Source organism: Rissa tridactyla, chromosome 3 (genome assembly GCF_028500815.1).
Source record: "Rissa tridactyla isolate bRisTri1 chromosome 3, bRisTri1.patW.cur.20221130, whole genome shotgun sequence".
Lineage (NCBI taxonomy): Eukaryota > Metazoa > Chordata > Aves > Charadriiformes > Laridae > Rissa > Rissa tridactyla.
In genome coordinates this window covers 43,526,849-43,545,517 of record NC_071468.1, presented here as the reverse complement: position 1 = coordinate 43,545,517, position 18,669 = coordinate 43,526,849, and the positions used below count along the sequence as shown (strand labels likewise).

General features: G+C 36.8%; 1 protein-coding gene across 4 annotated transcripts in view; it reads left to right on the top strand.

Annotated features, from left to right (window-relative positions):
* RYR2 (ryanodine receptor 2) overlaps window positions 1-18,669 on the top strand; it is a 427,534-nt gene that overhangs the window by 384,606 nt on the left and 24,259 nt on the right. For all 4 annotated transcript variants that reach the window (XM_054193733.1, XM_054193732.1, XM_054193731.1 and 1 more), the window contains 10 exons: window positions 843-923; window positions 1,924-2,012; window positions 3,568-3,696; window positions 6,046-6,150; window positions 9,034-9,115; window positions 10,213-11,516; window positions 11,881-11,945; window positions 13,771-13,918; window positions 15,417-15,503; window positions 16,336-16,554. In XM_054193733.1, coding sequence (XP_054049708.1) covers window positions 843-923; window positions 1,924-2,012; window positions 3,568-3,696; window positions 6,046-6,150; window positions 9,034-9,115; window positions 10,213-11,516; window positions 11,881-11,945; window positions 13,771-13,918; window positions 15,417-15,503; window positions 16,336-16,554 — 2,309 coding nt within the window. The remainder of the gene's footprint in view (window positions 1-842; window positions 924-1,923; window positions 2,013-3,567; window positions 3,697-6,045; window positions 6,151-9,033; window positions 9,116-10,212; window positions 11,517-11,880; window positions 11,946-13,770; window positions 13,919-15,416; window positions 15,504-16,335; window positions 16,555-18,669) is intronic.

Genomic DNA, 18,669 nt, shown 5'->3' with positions numbered 1-18,669 from the left:
TTCTCCTGTGTCATTTTTTAGCTGGTCTACATTTTCCTCAGTCATGATTGTTTTCCTGGGGGAATGGTTGTTTCTCCTCTTCACATGTCAGTGTACAAAGTTAACTGTATGTATTGATGTAATTGAAATAATGGTGCGTTAATGCAGGGCTTTTTATCATAGTGTTTCCTGTGAAGAATCAAGAAAATAATTTGAAGCTATTTACCAAAAAATGAACTGAAAGGCCTAATTCAATAAAGCATATTGGCATTTGTTCTAGTTCTTCATAAGTTTATTGCTTTATTTTGTCAAGGAAGAAAAATGCCCAACATCCGTTTCGTGTCAGCAGCAGACAGGTGCTAAATCCTCAAACATCTCAGCCTAAATGATTCTTGAGAATATGCACAGCTGTAAATTTCATGGGTTATTTTAGATTATTTTAAAATCTAATAGTTTATTTGAGGAATGATTTTCATTACTGTTTGATTAAATCTTTCTGTATTTTAAGTACCTTGTTTTCTGATAAATGGAAACTAAATTAATCCAATACTAACCTTTGTATGTAATGCAGCATTCATGCCCAGCAAAGTCAAACAAGAATGTAAATCATGGGTTATTTGTAAAATGTTGCCAAGCTCATGCTGCCATATTCATAAATCAAGAGTTAAGTTTCATAATTTATTTTTTTTAAACCAAATAACTATCTGCTAAGCACAGATCATATGTGCTTCAGATAGATTGGTGGTTATAAATTTTCTCTCCCCTTCTCTCTTTCTTAAAATTAAATATGGAGTTTTCTACAGGGGCTGTGAGGTGTTACTTGTCAGCCTGTGATAATCTGCTTCCATCTGGCCTTTCTACAGGAGAAAAGGTGATGCAGGATGATGAGTTCACCTGTGACCTCTTCCGCTTCCTTCAATTGCTTTGTGAAGGACATAATTCAGGTTTGTGGGCAGGCTGCCAGTCAGCTGAGCCAAGGTGATGGTAACTAAAGATAAAAGCCCTTCATTGCTGAAGGTTTGGCAGCCTTCAAAAATATCATGAAAGTTGGAGTAGTTTGTAGACTGTACATGAAAGGAAAATATTTATGTGTAACTAAATTGCCAGGTTTTTTTTTAATCAGCTTTAACTTTGTAGAAAAGATAATGGTTTCCAAAATGATGAGTGTGGGATCTTGACCTGCTAGAAAAGGTAAATTTATATAAGAAAATGTACATGGTTTATAACTTCTAGTCAGTGAAGATTCAGAGGAAAAATATAACAGGAAGGTGTATCTGTATGCTTCCTGGTGTGCGCTATTTGGCACTAATGTCAGTTAGAATTGTATGTGAAATTACAACAATACACAATACCTTTCTTGGAACAAAGGTATAGCATCTAATTTTAAAAATAGCATCTATTTTAAATATACAAAGCCAAATTAAACAAATACATGATATTAAGCATATTTTTATTATTACATATATTTCCCTGTGTTCTATGTATCATTATTTGGGAAGAAAAGAAGAAGGTAAAAAAAGACAATTTTTGTTAGCCGTTGGACATATTTATGACTTCATAATCAGGAATTGTATAATTATGCAATTTAATTTTGCTTTTGATTTACAAAATATATACTAGGTGTAATTCTGTTGATATTGATGGAGTTCTAGAAATCCAAGTTTAATCATAAATGAGATAAAAATAAGACCAATTAAAGTTCAACAGATGAAACAGATAATCAAGCTTCTGGCTTCAGAAGTTCACTGGTATGTGATCTCTGCAATAAAATGCTGAAAGTCTTAAAATGTTTTTTTGCCAAAAAAAGAAAAAGTTAAAAAAAAAAATCCATTCCTTTAAGCGATACTTTCCTAGATCATGTTAAATCAGAATTAATCGGCAGGAGTGGTTTTGTAAGTCTTTAACACTGAAATAAATTTAAATTGAACTTTTATTTGAATTTAGATTTTCAGAATTACCTGAGAACTCAGACTGGTAACAACACAACTGTTAATATTATAATTTCCACTGTGGATTACTTATTAAGAGTTCAGGTAGGTTAACTTATATACTAATTAAATAGATTACAGTAATGACTTGCATCTATACAATATTTACCTTTTTTAAAAAAATTATTTGATTTGTTTTGATCATAAGGCAGAAATTTGCATGTGGAGACTCCAAATTTCTGAATTTATCTGGAATTTCTTTCAGCAAGATTGCCACAAAAGTTCTGTTTACGACAAAGTCAAACTTCATTCTTACCAGAAAATGTTCCGTTTTATTAAAGGAGCACATTTATTTGTCATGACATTTTTTCTGGTCACTGTAGCCCATGTTGATGAGAAAGGCTCTTACAGTTCTTTAAGGGTTGTTCTTTTGTACTATGAGAGTGAAAGGTGATGAAGGTGTGAAAGATGTCAGCCATTATATGCCAGAATGCAATGAAGCTGTTAACCAAGAAGAGCAGGCAGAAGGTAGATATATGCTAAGTGTATCAGTGAATACTATTGGCCAGTCATTGACTGAGACTACCCTGTGACTGAAAAGTGTTTTGTATTCTTCGAGTTAAGCTTCAGCAAGCTGCTTTTTCATCCATGTTCTGATTTGGTCTTAACACTGGACTGCTGTATGGGTAGTCATGGGATGGCATGGAGTGAATGAAGCTTAAGAACAGCGCGTAATTTTCTAAGGAGAAAAAAAAAAAGGCAAAAAGATAAAACAAAAGCAGAAGGCTAGATTGAAAACCCTTCAACCCTCTGATTTGAATTACCTGCCTAACCTTTAAATATGAAAACATTACATTGCCACAACCGAGTAGGGAGTAGTGAAAAAAAATCGAATTTGTTTCCGGATTGGAGCACGTGAAAGACATGAAAACATATTTTGTGATAAACGTTAATAATTTCTACCTGTTATTCGCAACTTTCTGAAAATCACTGTGCATGATAATATATTTTCTTGGGGTTTTTTAATTTATCTAGTTAAGTTTTCCCTTTAGCCACTTACTTATTGGATCTGAGAATTCTGGGCTTTGAAAATTGGCGGTTTTTATGTTGCTGCTGTTATCAACGTTGCTTTTTATCCTTTGCATTCTGTAGAAGTTGGAGGGACAATACAATGATTTTCATTCTGTTGCTTACTTTGTTGAAACTTTAATAAGCTCACCTTTGGGGAAGACAGAAAGAGGAATCATGCACACAAAGCAACATTTGCTCCCAGTATTGACTAGGTGTCAAGCACACAGTATAAAGAGACATTGTTTAATGAAAGGCATGGAGCATATATACTACTGGGTACTCCTTTTCAGAATGCAGGTGGTTGTATTTCTAAGAGCAGATACCAACAGATCTAATGTTTTGTTTATTTATTTGATTTTAAGGTTTGCTCTGGGTTATTTATTTCAGTTTATTTATTTTCCTATTGATTCTCTTGAGGTGAAACAGCAATTCTTGAAGAATTGTTGGGGGGTCATTTAAAGCCTTTATAAACTAAATACTTTTCAGAACTAGAATGCTATCTAATGTTATTTTTCTTATCTTGATGAATAACTGCTTAGAGGCAGTTCGACTGCAAAATCTCTTTGTGCTTCTCCCAACTGTTTTCTAGGAATCCATTAGTGATTTCTATTGGTATTATTCTGGGAAGGACGTTATCGATGAGCAAGGACAACGAAATTTTTCCAAAGCCATCCAGGTTGCAAAGCAAGTTTTCAATACTCTCACGGAGTATATCCAGGTAAATTAGTTTCACTGAAATTTTATGGATTTGAAAGAAAAACATACTTTTGGTATGAAGACGTAATATGTGTGTGTGTATATATACATATAACATAGATGGAAATATAATATAGATGCATTTATGCTTCGACATTATTTTAGTGCATTTATTTAAGTAGGAAGTGAAGTTTTGAAATATATAGATAACTGTCACTACTCTTTCGGAATCTTAGCAATTTAGTAAAATTTGCAATTATTAGTAAATAAATGTCCTTTGGGTGTATGCATGACAGTAGAAGTTTTCTTGTTTGTTTATTTTGTTTTAATTTGGCCTAGACTGCAACAGTGTTATCCATTTTAAAGTCTTCAGTTTTAATCCATTGAGAAACTAAGGTCAATGCAAGACATAGTTGCTATTTAGTCAACAGAACATTAGGTTGCATTTTCTGTCAGCAATACGGCTGTTTTAAGGCATCAGTGCTATGTTTGAAATACTGAAGTTGCATGTTACTATTACAAAAATAGTATTGTGTAGTTCATGAGGATGAAATGTGATAGAACAGGACTGAATAAATATGAGTAGAGGCAGCTTTAGAAACATGTGCATACATGTATTTAATGTATACATATTTCACAAATCACAAGTAGCATTGTTAGCTGGTGAAGTTTTTATTTGTTATCCTTTGAGACTTCCTCAAGGAAGTATTCCTCCTTTTTAGAAGTTGATATTTTTGGAGGAATATTCTTTAGTGCAGTGAACTACAGGCCTGTCAGTCTGACCTCAATGCCAGAGAAGGTTATGGAACAGATCATCCCGAGTGCCATTTTGTGGCACATGCAGGACAACCAGGTGAGCAGGCCCAGTCAGCATGGGTTCATGAAGGACAGGTTCTGCTTGAAAACCTGATCTACTTCTATGATAAGGTGACCCGCTTAGTGGATGAGGGAAAGGCTGTGGATGTTGTTTACCTGGACTTTAGTAAAGCCTTTGACACCATTTCCCACAGCATTCTTGTGGAGAAACTGGCTGCTCATGGCTTGGATGTGCATGCACTTTGCTGTGTAAAAAACTGTCTGGATGGCTGGGGCCAAAGAGTTGTGGTGAATGGAGTTAAATCCAGTTGGTGGCCGGTCACATGTGGTGTTCCCCCGGGCTCAGTATTGGGGCTGGTTCTGTTTAATATCTTTATCAACGACCTGGATGAGGGGGTTGAGTGCTCCTTCAGTAAGTTTGCAGATGACACCAAGTTAGGCAGGAGTGTCAACCTGCTTGAGTGTACAAAGGCTATACAGAGGGATCTGGACAGGCTGGATCAATGAGCTGAGGCCAACAGTATGAGGCTCAACAAGGCCAAGTGCTGGGTCACAACAACCCCATGCAGCGCTACAGGCCTGGGGGGGAGTGGCTGGAAAGCTGCCCGTCAGAAAAGGACCTGGCAGTGTTGGCCGACTGCTGGCTGAGTATGAGCCAGCAGTGTGCCCAGGTGGCCAAGAAGGCCAACAGCATCCTGGCCTGTATCAGGAATAGTGTGGCCAGCAGGATTAGGGAAGTGATTGTACCTCTGTACTTGGCACTGGTGAGACCCCACCTCAAATACTGTGTCCAGTTTTGGGCCCTTCACTACACGAAAAATGTTGAGATCCTGGAGCGAGTCCAGAGAAGGGCAATGAAGCTGGTGAGGGGTCTAGAGGACTAGTCTGATGAGGAGCAACTGAGGGAACTGGGACTGTTTAGCCTGGAAAAAAGGAGGCTGAGGGGGAACCTTCTTGCTCTCTACAACTGCCTGACAGGAGGTTGTAGCGAGGTGGGGGTCAGTCTCTTCTCCCAAGCAACAGGTGCTAGCACAAGAGGAAACAGCCTCAAGTTGCACCAGGGGACATTAGATTGGATATTAGGAAAGATTTCTTCACCGAAAGGGTTATCAAACATTGGAACAGGCTGCCCAGGGAAGTGGTGGAAACACCATCCCTGGAGCTATTTAAAAGACGTGTAGATGTGGCACTTAGGGACATAGTTTAGTGGTGGTTTTGGCAGTGTTAGGTTGATAGTTGAACTCGATCTGAAAGGTCCCTTCCAACCTAGACGATTCTATAATTCTATAAAGTAATTCCCGATTTACAGAACTACATAAGGAAGAATCAGCTTGAAGATTTGTACCCCTTTAGCATTTGCAGTTTAAAGTTGCAAGCATTGCTTACCGTCAGTGGTGTTATTAAATAGATAATTCTCTGTATGTTTAATTTTTCATAGCAGTTTCTAAAGGACAGCCCTGAGCTATGCACTGCCTGTATATCTTCCTTCCTGTTTTTGTTGAGTTTCTTGCAAATAAACTCTGCTTTTCTTTTTTTTTTGTTGCCTGAACAATAGGGGCCATGTACTGGGAATCAGCAAAGTCTGGCGCACAGCAGGCTATGGGATGCTGTAGTTGGTTTTCTTCATGTGTTTGCTCACATGCAGATGAAGCTGTCTCAGGTATCTTTTTGATTTACTTTTTCCTTTTAAAGCTACTAACATTTTTGTAAAAGATAAACAGACTTGTTAATATGTTTGAGTTGCTTATAACAACGGGTAATAGGGGAAATATGAGGAAAAATAAGAGATAGAGGTGATAGAATACAATAGAGTTGAAGGAGTAAATTGCAAAATTGTAGTGGGTGTGAATAGCAGGCCTGTAATTGGATTACTGGCCACCGGCATAAAGATGATTAGATCAAGCTGCAAATGAAGCGTATCACGGATATTCAGAAAGAACTAGCTAGTTCCTGTCTTTCATAACAAAGTTCTGTCACTGTGTTTTCTGCAATTTTGTACGAGCCTTTTATGTGGGACCCATCTTCATTGATATGTCCTGCATTGAACCCTTGTTCATCATTATTGAACCCTAGTTCAATGCATGTCTGTGTCTATTTTCTACTCTTAGTAGAGAAAGAGATAATCAGACCTTAGAATGCATGAATTGCATTTGGATGTGAGTAATCATTTCATAAACTGTAGAAATAGTGTAGAGGACTGGCATAAACAGCTCTTTAGGGCGTTATAATTAGGCAAGAAAAATCCTATCCTTCAGGAGGGCATTTTTCAACTTCTTACCTTTTTAAAAGAATTACACATCTTTATCAAATGTAGTGATTCTAAATGTTATGGATAATTTGACATTCTCAGAGAAAAGTGTCATAAGCTTGTAAAGGTTTTCATTGTTGATAAGGAATATAGCTCTGAAGGCTCTGAGGTTTTTAGATTTCATTATTTGGCTCCAAATGTGTCCATGTAAGTATTCGTTGCACAAAGTAAAGTAATCTTGCTCAAATGGTTTTCCTCCCTGCCCTTGGGACTTTATGGCTGAAAGTAGGCTGATTACTTAGATTTGTAGACTTTGTGCTACAGGTATACTTCTCATTTTTTATGGCTAAATAGAGGTCTTGCAGCAAATGGCATCATGGTGAAACCTGTTTTTCAAGAGCGATGCATTGATTTTCTACTGAAGTGTGTTTATAAGTGCCTGTAGATGCTGTCCTGGTTTTGGAACATCTTTGTTATTGTAAGAATTGAAAAAATACTCGATGTTTGGGTAGGCCACAGTGTTGTCTATTGTGTTTTCTTCCTGTGCGTCTAAAGCAACATGGAAACCAGCATCTAAAGTAAGTCAAAACACATGGTGGCTATGTGTTGATTGAGAAGTATGATGTGGCTATTGGCAAGATTTGTTTTTACAGTAATGACAAGTTTATAGTTTCAGCTGTGCCCAGAGTGACTTCATAGCATCTTTTAATTATTGCATCTAGAAAATAATGACACTCATCCTGCCACTTCAGAGAGAGCCAAGAAGCTTTGCTTAACAAGATCCATTGTAGCATTGAGTAACTCATGCTGTTATGTGGGATTACAGAAATACAGTCTACTCCAAATGTATGATAAATAGTGATGGTGTCATTCTCTTGTGCGGAGCTCAAGCTCTTGGCTTTTGGGAGCTCCTTTAGGGGCCCAGCGAAGCCTTAGGAAAGACTGGAATAGATATGGGCTCTTTTCTTCATTTATATTTATTGCAGGAATATATTAATAACCTTTTCATATTCTATTGAAATACCAGTTTTCAAAGGTGTATAATGTGGCTAAATGGATTTATAAGGAGTTGCCATATGTTGGTTTTTTTTTTCTGTAAGAGGGGCCTGCCTAGGCTAAGTATTTGTGGTGTTTTTTTTAAATCGGGAGTTTACAGAGCACTTTTGGAGAACATTTGAAACAAGATTTAAATAGGAACAGAACTAAATCAGTGTTTGATTTTGGTTTGGTGTGTTTTGTTGGTTTGGTTTTTTGCATTTTCCTTCTCTAGTCTCGTTTGATTTGGGTTTGGTGTGTTTTGTTGGTTTGGTTTTTTTGCATTTTCCTTCTCTAGTCTTGTACTAGGAAGCAACAAGGTGATATTGGTAATACTTCTTAAGAAACCTCTGTAAGGCAGAAAATAAAAGTAAAATTTTCGATCTAAATGAACAAAGATCATCCAGGTTGTAAGCAACTTTCCAAGTAAGAACATTTATAATTAATATTTTCAAGACAAATCAATTAGAGGTCTTCATTATTTTCAACTTGTGCTGTATTCAATCCAAGATCCAAATTGACATAAAGTACCTTGGGTTTGTTGTACTAATCACTGAAGTCCAGCAATGCTCAAGTATGCCTTATCAACAGCATGATGCAGCAGTGTATCACTGAAGAAGAAATTAGGTAGTTGAATAAATCTATACAGATGGAATCCAGGTTGAAATCATTGTCAAGCGAAATAGTAAACTTGGTAAGCCGAATGAAATAAAAGATCACTAAAAGAATCAATATCATGTCTATCCCATGTCTATTTAAGGATATGCTAATGGAACTTTATTATTATTTTGAAATTTTATTTCAGATTTCTTTCTCCCTCAAAAAGTTCAGTGGCCTATAATGGAACCACTCACTATGAATCCTGTTACACTGAGCCCTGTGTGCTGCTGCCATTGTTTTTACAAGTCTTCGTAGCTGTAAATTTGATTACACTAACAGTGACATGAAACATTACAGAGGCATCATTTCTGAGCTTGACATACCCAGTTACTGCTTTAAATTTTTTCATCACCTTCAGTTTTCACTTTGTCTGTATTAAATTACTGTCTTCTAAACAGATGATAGTGTAAATGTTTGATCCTGTCAATGTACTCTAAGGAATAAAGCATTAAAATATATTTTCACTGTATTATCAGCTTTAACACTACTAGCTTCTTAATTTCTAAGTCTCATTTTTACAGGGTGAAATATGAATGCATATATATAAATATCAAAGACGTCAATAGATATCTTACTACATATATTGTGTTTGTTATTTAGGATTCCAGTCAAATTGAATTACTGAAGGAATTAATGGATCTTCAGAAGGATATGGTTGTCATGTTGTTGTCTATGCTGGAAGGTAGTAAAAATTTAATTTGGAATCTTCTTTCACAGTTGTTCTAGCAAACTTTTAACCTTTATGATTGTTGTCTTGTGAGAAATAATGTTCCATTTTCCTTTGGGACTTTAATTTTCATGTCTCAATTGTAAGAAGAGTTGTTAGATCTTAAAGTGAATGGTAGATTATATAGTGTAGTTGATATAGTTTATATTAATTCTGAATGACATAATTGTATAAAATCCAGCTCTGGGAGAAGTTTTACATTGTTTCCGTGAACTTGGCTTCTCTTCTGCCTTAGGTGAAAAGTTTTTTTACTATTGAAGTCGGAATCTTGAGTTCTAGGAACTGAACCATTTATCAGCCATTTTATTAACACCTTTACTATATTGCATTTATTTTGGTAGTGATCTCAGCCATAAAGATTTGTTTAGTGACCAGCTTCAAGTCCTTTTATAGCTAGTACTTGAAATTATGAATCCCCAGAGAATGTGATCATTATCAAGAAATACTACTATTTCTTTAGCGCCTTCTTGGTATTGTATTAGTGCTTCTGATTCTAGACTAACCAGACATACACATAGATGATACAAAGATCTGGTTTTCCTTTTTGCTTCTTGCATGTATCCAGTCACATTTATTTTCCTGAAAGAACTGGGAAGGCAGTAAATGCAGCATAACTTGCAGTGTAGTGTGTGTTGCTACTGCTTTGCTCGTAGAAGGTCACTGAGAAGGAAAGTAAATTCTTAGTAATGTAGGCTGTATTTCATGAGCAACCTTACTATTACTGAGCTACTCATCCTAACTAATGTGTCTAAATTGCCTTGTGTTTAGTACTGTGTTAAATGTAACATATGTCTCTCTGTAGGGCTTGTTAGCTCTTAATTTCTTTAATGGCAAACAATGGCAAATACTTAGTCACTTGCGTTTTTTCCAAGTCTCAGGGTATTGTTATTAGTAAAAGATTTCTGATTTTACAGATGGCTCTCATGTGAGTGCGTTATCCAATAGTTTATCATTCTTACAGTTTGATTATTTCACTAGCCATTATTATACACTTTTCTTTGCCAAAACATTTGTTACCATCAGCATCTCTAACTTTATGTCATCACATCTAGGTAATGTTGTGAATGGAACTATTGGCAAGCAGATGGTCGATATGCTTGTGGAATCGTCCAACAATGTGGAGATGATTCTGAAATTTTTTGATATGTTCTTGAAATTGAAGGATTTGACTTCCTCTGATGCATTTAAAGAATATGACCCTGACGGTAAAGGGATAATTTCAAAGAGGGATTTTCACAAGGCAATGGAAAGCCATAAGCATTACACCCAGTCAGAAACTGAGTTTCTGCTATCATGCGCTGAAACAGATGAGAATGAGACTCTGGACTATGAGGAGTTTGTGAAACGATTCCACGAACCTGCCAAAGACATTGGTTTCAATGTTGCTGTTCTCCTGACCAACCTGTCAGAACACATGCCCCATGATACCCGCTTGCAAACTTTTCTTGAACTGTCAGAGAGTGTGCTGAACTACTTTCAGCCTTTTCTTGGACGCATAGAAATCATGGGCAGTGCAAAGCGCATTGAACGAGTTTATTTTGAAATAAGTGAGTCAAGTCGGACTCAGTGGGAGAAACCTCAGGTAAAAGAGTCAAAGAGACAATTTATATTTGATGTTGTAAATGAAGGCGGGGAGAAAGAAAAGATGGAGCTTTTTGTTAATTTCTGTGAGGATACCATTTTTGAAATGCAACTGGCTGCCCAGATCTCTGAGTCAGATCTGAATGAAAGGTCAGCAAATAAAGAGGAGAATGAGAAAGATAAGCCTGAGGAACAGGATCCTAGAATGGGTTTCTTCTCTCTCGTGACCATGAAGTCAGCATTAGTAGCTCTCAAGCATAATTTAATGACTCTTATGAAAATGCTCAGCATGAAAAGCCTAAAGAAACAGATGAAAAAAGTGAAGAAAATGACCATGAAGGACATGGTCATGGCTTTGTTTTCTTCCTATTGGAGCATCTTGATGGGCTTACTACATTTTGCTTGTAGCGTTGTTCGGGGCTTCTTTCGCATCATATGCAGTTTGCTACTTGGAGGAAGCCTAGTAGAAGGAGCAAAGAAAATCAAGGTGGCTGAACTGCTAGCCAATATGCCAGATCCCACTCAGGATGAGGTGCGTGGGGAAGGAGAAGAGGGGGAGAGGAAGCCCACAGAAGCTGCGTTGCCTACAGAAGACTTGACAGATCTGAGAACTTTATCAGAGGAGAGTGATCTTCTCTCAGATATATTTGGTTTGGATTTGAAACGAGAAGGTGGACAGTATAAATTGATCCCTCACAATCCAAATGCTGGTTTGAGTGATTTACTGAGCACTCCCTCCTTAGCTCCAATGCCTGAGGTGCAGGAAAAAGTCCAGGTAATTGTATCTTTTATTTCTGCTGTGTGTTTCTCTCTTTCATATATTATGTGTAGTCATGAAACAAAACTTTTATCTATGTTTTTCTAGGTTTTGTGACATATTTTTTAAGGAATCACATATAATTGCTGGTATTTACCGTCTCTGACGTCATAAACTTGAATTACCGCAGCCTTCTCTACATACATCGTGTTTTGGTTTGCTTTTAATTCAGTGTTAAAATGTCTCTTTGTTAATGTGAATGAAGGATCGTCTTCTCTCTGGGTTTCAATTGTTTAAAATTCTGCACTCTGTGTATCCTTTTAACTAACTCTGTACTACATAATAAAGTTTAGACCCTTTTTTTTTATCTGACTTTCTATAGGAGCAGGTGAAAGAAGATGAAAAGGAAGAGAAGGAGGAAACAAAATCTGAACCTGAAAAAGCAGAGTATGTATTACTTTAACCTGTGATCCTACAAAACGTGGTGTGTTTCACTGAAAAACCAGCACGATTTGTACTCTTACTTCTGTGCCTTTAATTTTGTGTCTGTTCACGTTCCACAGTTAGGATTTTTTTTTAACTGTCCTCCACGTCCGTACACATTTGGAAGGAAATGCCATGTAAATACATCACTCAGAGATTTTATGAATTTCCTTCTTCCAGCAGCATTCCTTTGTAATGGCGATTTAATTTATTTTATAATCTGTTTGATTAAGTTTTTCTTGGCAAGTCTGAAAGCTTAGAATAAAATCTCTTGAAAAAATTGTAAGAGCATCTGGATTCCAGAGGCCTGTTATCCATCAATGGTAGAGACTTAATCTGTTTTGCCTCTCTCATTTGCTATGACCTGTTTTGAGTTATTTGGACTTTGCAAAACCTTAATATTCCAATGTAATTGTAATGAATTACTGAGTACTCTCACATCTTTATGACGAACAAATGTTAGAATTTGATAAATGATCAATGTTAAAATCTAATGTTAATGAGATTAGTTTAGAATGATAATAGTGGAAGGCAAACCATCGTGTTTGGTTTTAATGAATAAAAAATATGGCACTCCATCCCTGTATTTTATGGTTCCTGATACATGTGCAATTCTGATACATGTATGGTTCCTGTAGCTGATATGTCACTGTCAAAATTCTAAGCAGGTCCCTTAATCTCAAGCTCTATTCTTATTGCTCTCCTCGGATGATAAACACTTGCCAGTAAAAACTCTTCTTCCTAATGACTGCAGCAAATTTCTAACGAAGCCAGTATAACTTCGTGAAGGAGAATCTTGCTGACTTTTGAAGGTCACTTCAGTCTTGATTGCTCTGCTTGACCGTGTGAGTTGCAGTGATGCCTGTATTCTCTGTGAGGAGTGCAGTGCCTGGCACTGTTAGCTGCCCTGAAGCCACTCCTAACATAAGACAAACTTTCAAGTGAAAGTTTGTCGAGTGTATTCTAGTAAGAGAAGCAGCTTAGGACATCAGTTATTCTGTTTGTAGATAGGTATAGATAAATTAATAATGTAACTTGTAAGTTGCCTCTCTGGTTTGGCTTCAAATGGAATTCTGTGATCCTTTCATCTATCATGCTGTCAGGTCAAATTATCTTCCAAGATAATTCACAGTTCCTTAGAATCATATGTTTGGAGAAGGCAGCCCACTAACTATGACTTTCTGTAATTGGGTAGCATGGTGATAATCACACACTGAATGCTGTCAAGCTTTCTTATTCCTGTCCCCTCCTGGAGTGGGTACTTATGAATTCCTTAGGTGGGCAGAAATGCAGAATTTAAAATTTTAGGTGTGGCTTGTAAATGCAAGAAGAAACAAAGTTTTTGGCAGCCTGTGTGGGAACCAAATAGTTCAAGTGCATGAGGTTGGAGGGGAGCACTTAGACATATAGGCACTCATACAGACATACAGCTGTCAGCTTACAGACGTTTGTCGGTATAAGTATTAGCTGCACAGTTATGAAGCAGGCCCTCAGGTAATAAGGTTGGCAGACTCTTGATTAGCTGCCTCTACCAGTTAGCATCCTCACTTCAGGGTGCCATACAAGTAAGTTTAATTATCTGTAAACTTAACCAGACTGTCACCCTTGCCAGCGCTTTGGGCTGAAGGGGGATATGTGTCCTTGTTATTTGTGTATGTGAACTGCATGAGTCATGACTACTTGAGCCTCATGAAAAGATGCAATGGCCTCTTTCAGGGCATGGCTTTAATTTTTTATTTAGCAGTTTTATTAACTTGATATATTATTTTGGCTTCATTTGTGTCTCAAGAGGAGAAGATGGAGAAAAAGAAGAGAAAGCCAAGGAAGACAAAGGGAAACAGAAATTAAGACAGCTTCATACTCACAGATACGGAGAACCCGAAGTTCAGGAATCAGCTTTCTGGAAGAAAATCATTGCATACCAGCAGAAGCTTCTTGTAAGTTGTTCTCTAAACTATGTGTTCAGCTGTTGGCAAGGATGTGTACCATGGTATTATTCTACCAAAGACAAATTTGCATCTGGTGAACTTCATTTTTCTATCCGCCATTATCCATAAAAAGGACATAAAACCAAAGCTTTAACTGGAATGTTAGAGACGAGAAACACACAAATATCTTAGTAGACAAGATATTAATTCTTAGGAAGACAGTTATTGTCCAAAACCCAGACCTTCAAAGATGCCTGTCCACCATGGTAAGCAGTCATACGTTTTTATGTGAATAAAATGTCACAAATTTCTTTTTCCCTGAGACACAACTTTGGGAAATGACAAGCTCTCCTACAAAAAGAATTTATTAAGATAAGATGCTTAGCCTAGAACTCATAAGAAAAGATGTTACAGATTTTTTTGTGAAATAGCAAGTTATTATTTGAGAAACATTTCAAAACCTGTGGAAATTAAGACTAATTAAAATAGTATAACTGTATCTGAGAGTGTCTCAGTAAAATATGATACCCCTGAGTTTGCTCTAGAACTATCTAAAATCCATGCTTTTATTAGCTATGAGATTCCAGACATATTCTGTGAGGCTAGTGTGAAATGCAAAGCCCAAAGAAATACAGCTATGCTATATATCTAGTAGATAGAATTATGTAGGGACAGCCTACTTCTAACATGAGTAACATTGCAAAACTGCAGTCGCAATCTTAATAAGGAACTGGGTATTTAAGTTTTGATTTTGAACTCAGATTCACTTTTTAGGCTAATCATGTAGCAATTATGTGAATTTTATTTAATTTTTCTTCTAATAGTCTCATTTAATAATTCACTAATAGCTGAAAAATGGAGGAATTCCTATGTGATATTTAAAGCATTCAAAATGTGTTCTAGAAAGGTTTGTGAATTGTCAGGAAGGGAAAAGGTAGATTTCTGCAATCCTTTCAACAGCATTATAATGTAAGAAAAGCTTTCTACTCATGGTACTTAGGTCACAGATGAACTTTTTGCTGAACTGGTAAAAACACAACTGATTTTTGAATAGAAAAAGACTTAAAATAAACTCATATGTAGACATTTTTCTTTCTTGGTAAAAGTAACAATTTGCTATATGCAAGAATATTGAGGGACAGGGAAGACAGATCTCTGTATTACTATTATAGTACTATTGCATTGTGATGTCTCTGTGTTGTCTCTAAGTGTATTGAGAAGATAATGACAAGATGTAAGAGGCAACTGGAAATCCTTCAGCCCTTTCTGCGTGGAGTGAAACAGAAGGTCCTTTATCCATTATTGCACATATGGTGTAGGAGAGAATTTGTACAATATATCAGTCAAAATGTTTGATTTCCACACCATACCCCCCCCACCCATTTATAATGCTATTTAAAAGCTCCATAGAAGAACAAACAAACAAAAAAACCCCATGCAACAACCTTATAATGATTGTGGTATTATTATTAGGCAAAGTGTATTTATGTTCTGTGTCTATTTTCAGAATTATTTTGCGCGAAACTTTTACAACATGAGGATGTTGGCGTTGTTTGTTGCTTTTGCCATCAACTTCATCCTGCTTTTCTATAAGGTATAAACTTCTCAAAATATTACTTTTCAAGTTGTATACTGAAAAGCATTTAGGTTTTGTAGATAGTGTACTACGGTAAAACTGCCTAGCCTAACAGTTTAAATACCTGCTTCATAATGCCGCTTCAGAGATCTAACACGGTAAGAGCAAAAGTGTTTTTAGGAAGTAATAATAGACTTCCAGTACACAAATAGCTACTTACAAAGTTCTGTGCTGTGACAGAGGCAGCAGACTGAAAGGCGTACCTGTGGCTCAGATGCTCCATTTCACAGTACAGCGACTCAGACAAGCCCAACCTGCACTGGCAACTTAAAACTAATACATGTCAGCTGGGATGTTTTCTTGTGCCATTATACTCCCCTGAGAGGGCGTGTATAGCAAGGAGAAGTCACGTCATCTTAATCTGCCTAGAATACCGATGTTCTTCTTTGTCAAGACTTTTAGTATCGTTAATACAACTCTAGAGTCTTCAGACTTGAATCAGTTTTTGGCAGAGCCCATCTGATAAAGACTACATGTGGGAATGTCAGGAGTTAACTAGGTTTCTTCTGAGAGGGCTATGCTCTTTCTTGAATTTGAGGTGAAAAAATTCAGCACGGTCCAAATTTGCTACCATAGACAGAGAGTGAAAAAAAGAGAAAATGCATACTATCACAGAATGATGTAACAAGATGAAAAGGTCTCTGTGGACATTTTTATGCAAAAAATTATTTCCTCACAATTATGTTGTCCTTGGTATCATTGTTTTCAGTTATATTACTTAGCTTATAGTAGTCTAAAGCTCCTGTCAAAGGTATACAGCTGCAATATTAAGATCAAGTGATTTAAACAGGTCTCCACCTCTGCTGTGACAGAAGAAAAGGAAGTTCCTGTGGTATCTGCTGGTGAAGATAACAAGTTGGACAGCCTGGAAGGTGACAACCAGAGGGTCATTGCTGTGCATTATGTCCTGGAAGAAAGCAGTGGCTACATGGAGCCCACGCTGCGGATTTTGGCCATCCTACACACAGTCATCTCATTCTTCTGCATCATAGGGTATTACTGTTTGAAAGTAAGAAAAACTGAGCATTGTTTTTTCTTCTAGCTCCCAACTTTTTTGTCCATTGAGTGGTATAAATTGGAACAAAGTCATAACAATTTTGCTTAAGCAGGTTGAGGGACCATGTAAAGAAACTCTATTCTGTTAGTGTAACATACACAGAAATTGTGTGTTAGGTGATGTGTCACCTTTCAGGACAAATTCACAAATTCAGGAAGTTACAGGCCAGAGCCTGATTTGCTGGGCTGACACTGGATCAAAGGATCAGCATTTGCATTGTTACCTTGTCAGCCAGACAGTACAGCAGTGACCTGTACCAGAAGCTGCTTGTGACTGTCAAAGACAAGCTGTGAACGCACATGGCCAGAGGAAGCTAGATGACAGTGTCTGCATTACTAGTCTGTCAGCTGGGTCATTTGAAAAGCATGTAGCACTTTGGACTACCACTACTGCATGTTGTGGCTACAGACAATGTCTGCTTTTAATATACCCTCTGGTGGTAGTATTTTGGCAGGAACTTAAGCAACTTTGAAAAGAATATCATGCAGAAGATCTCTGTTAAGGATGTAAGAAATAAAGATGCCACCTTTAATGGCAAAATGCTGCTTCTGGTTTAGGAAGACCAAATGCCATACATCTCTGGAGCTGAGGAGTATTTCTGAGATGTTCTTCCCCCATTTTTACACTCTTCCTGAGGCAAAAACTATAGGTCAAAGTGCAAGATAGTACTAAATTAAATGGACCTTTCCTGTGACCCAGTATCGCTGCTTATTTGTCCTTACAATTATAATTTCTTTATTAAGGTTTTATGGGGGCCTTGCTATTTTTCTTTTCCTCTTTTAATGGATAATACTTTTTCTATGCTAAGAAGACCTGATCTGTATTTGTAATTGAGGCAAATGGTCATCATACTACTGCATTAAGTGGTTGATTTTTCATCTCCACCTTAAGCATCTCTGCAGGTCAATAAATACTAAAACACGTTTTCCTGTTTCACTGGTTGGCATGCAGCATGAAAACTTCAATTTCTGGCTTTTGAGATGTCCTATTCTCCCACCTCATAGCTTTTTTTTTCCCCACTATGACTTTTTATGTTACTTTCCCACATTGTTTTTTTCAAACTACATTTATTCTCTGGCTAGAAGGGAAAGACATTATTAGCATTATTTGCCATAATGAATTGCCTTCTTTCCAATTCTGAAACCCTGAAGAAAAGACCAAATATAGTTTTGGTCTCTGTCTGAGATATACTGCTTTCAGGATTAAAAATCTTCATAACTACAGGTCTGCGTATGATATGTTTGCTTTGGGAGATTGCACGAAATCCACTAATTTTTTTCCATTAGCTTTGTGAAAATAAGATTGGAACTATTGTTATTGTATCTAATGCAATGTTGCTTGAGTAGTCTAATCTTTATTATTACTATGTCACTATACTCATGTCCAGTCTTGAGTGTAGTAATACAGTCAAGGTGGGTAGTGCAGAGTGGGTGAATTCTGCGGATCTGTGAAATAGTTCCAGAGAAGAGTAGGGTTTATTTTTTGTTGGTAATGGATTTCTAAGAAAAACCCACTCCACGGGGACCACTAGTTACATCTGCCTTCTCAGAATGTACTTTTGAAAGTCATCCAGCTGATAAGAGAATTGTAGGTAAAACCTGATCCTTACTGCTCAGATGTCTCAGCTGGTGGCAACGAACTACACAGCACAAACCAAGTATATGGAATGTGATTTAAGGATTTTTCTTTTTACTGCTTACAGTCTTTGCTCTCTGCTGTAAAACCACTTTGCCTTCCATTGTGAAACCTTGAGTGCTTTAACAAATGAAAGGCAACCTCTAAACCCTCTGGGTATCAAAATGCAATCCAAAAGAGTGATCCCAAATTAATATTTTGGAATTAGAATTTCTAAGCATTTAAAAATTACTTTAATTTTAGCTGTCTTTCACTTGACTGTCTTTAATAGCTCCATTGAACTGATGAACTATTTTTATTTGAAAGATGCCTTTTCAGTGTGTTTGGCCATCTTTTTACAACTGTGTGGTGCACTGTAGTTATATGATTCTGAGTGACCTGGTCCTTGTGCATCTATACCTTTGCAGTTGTCAATGCTTTTAATGTTTTTAA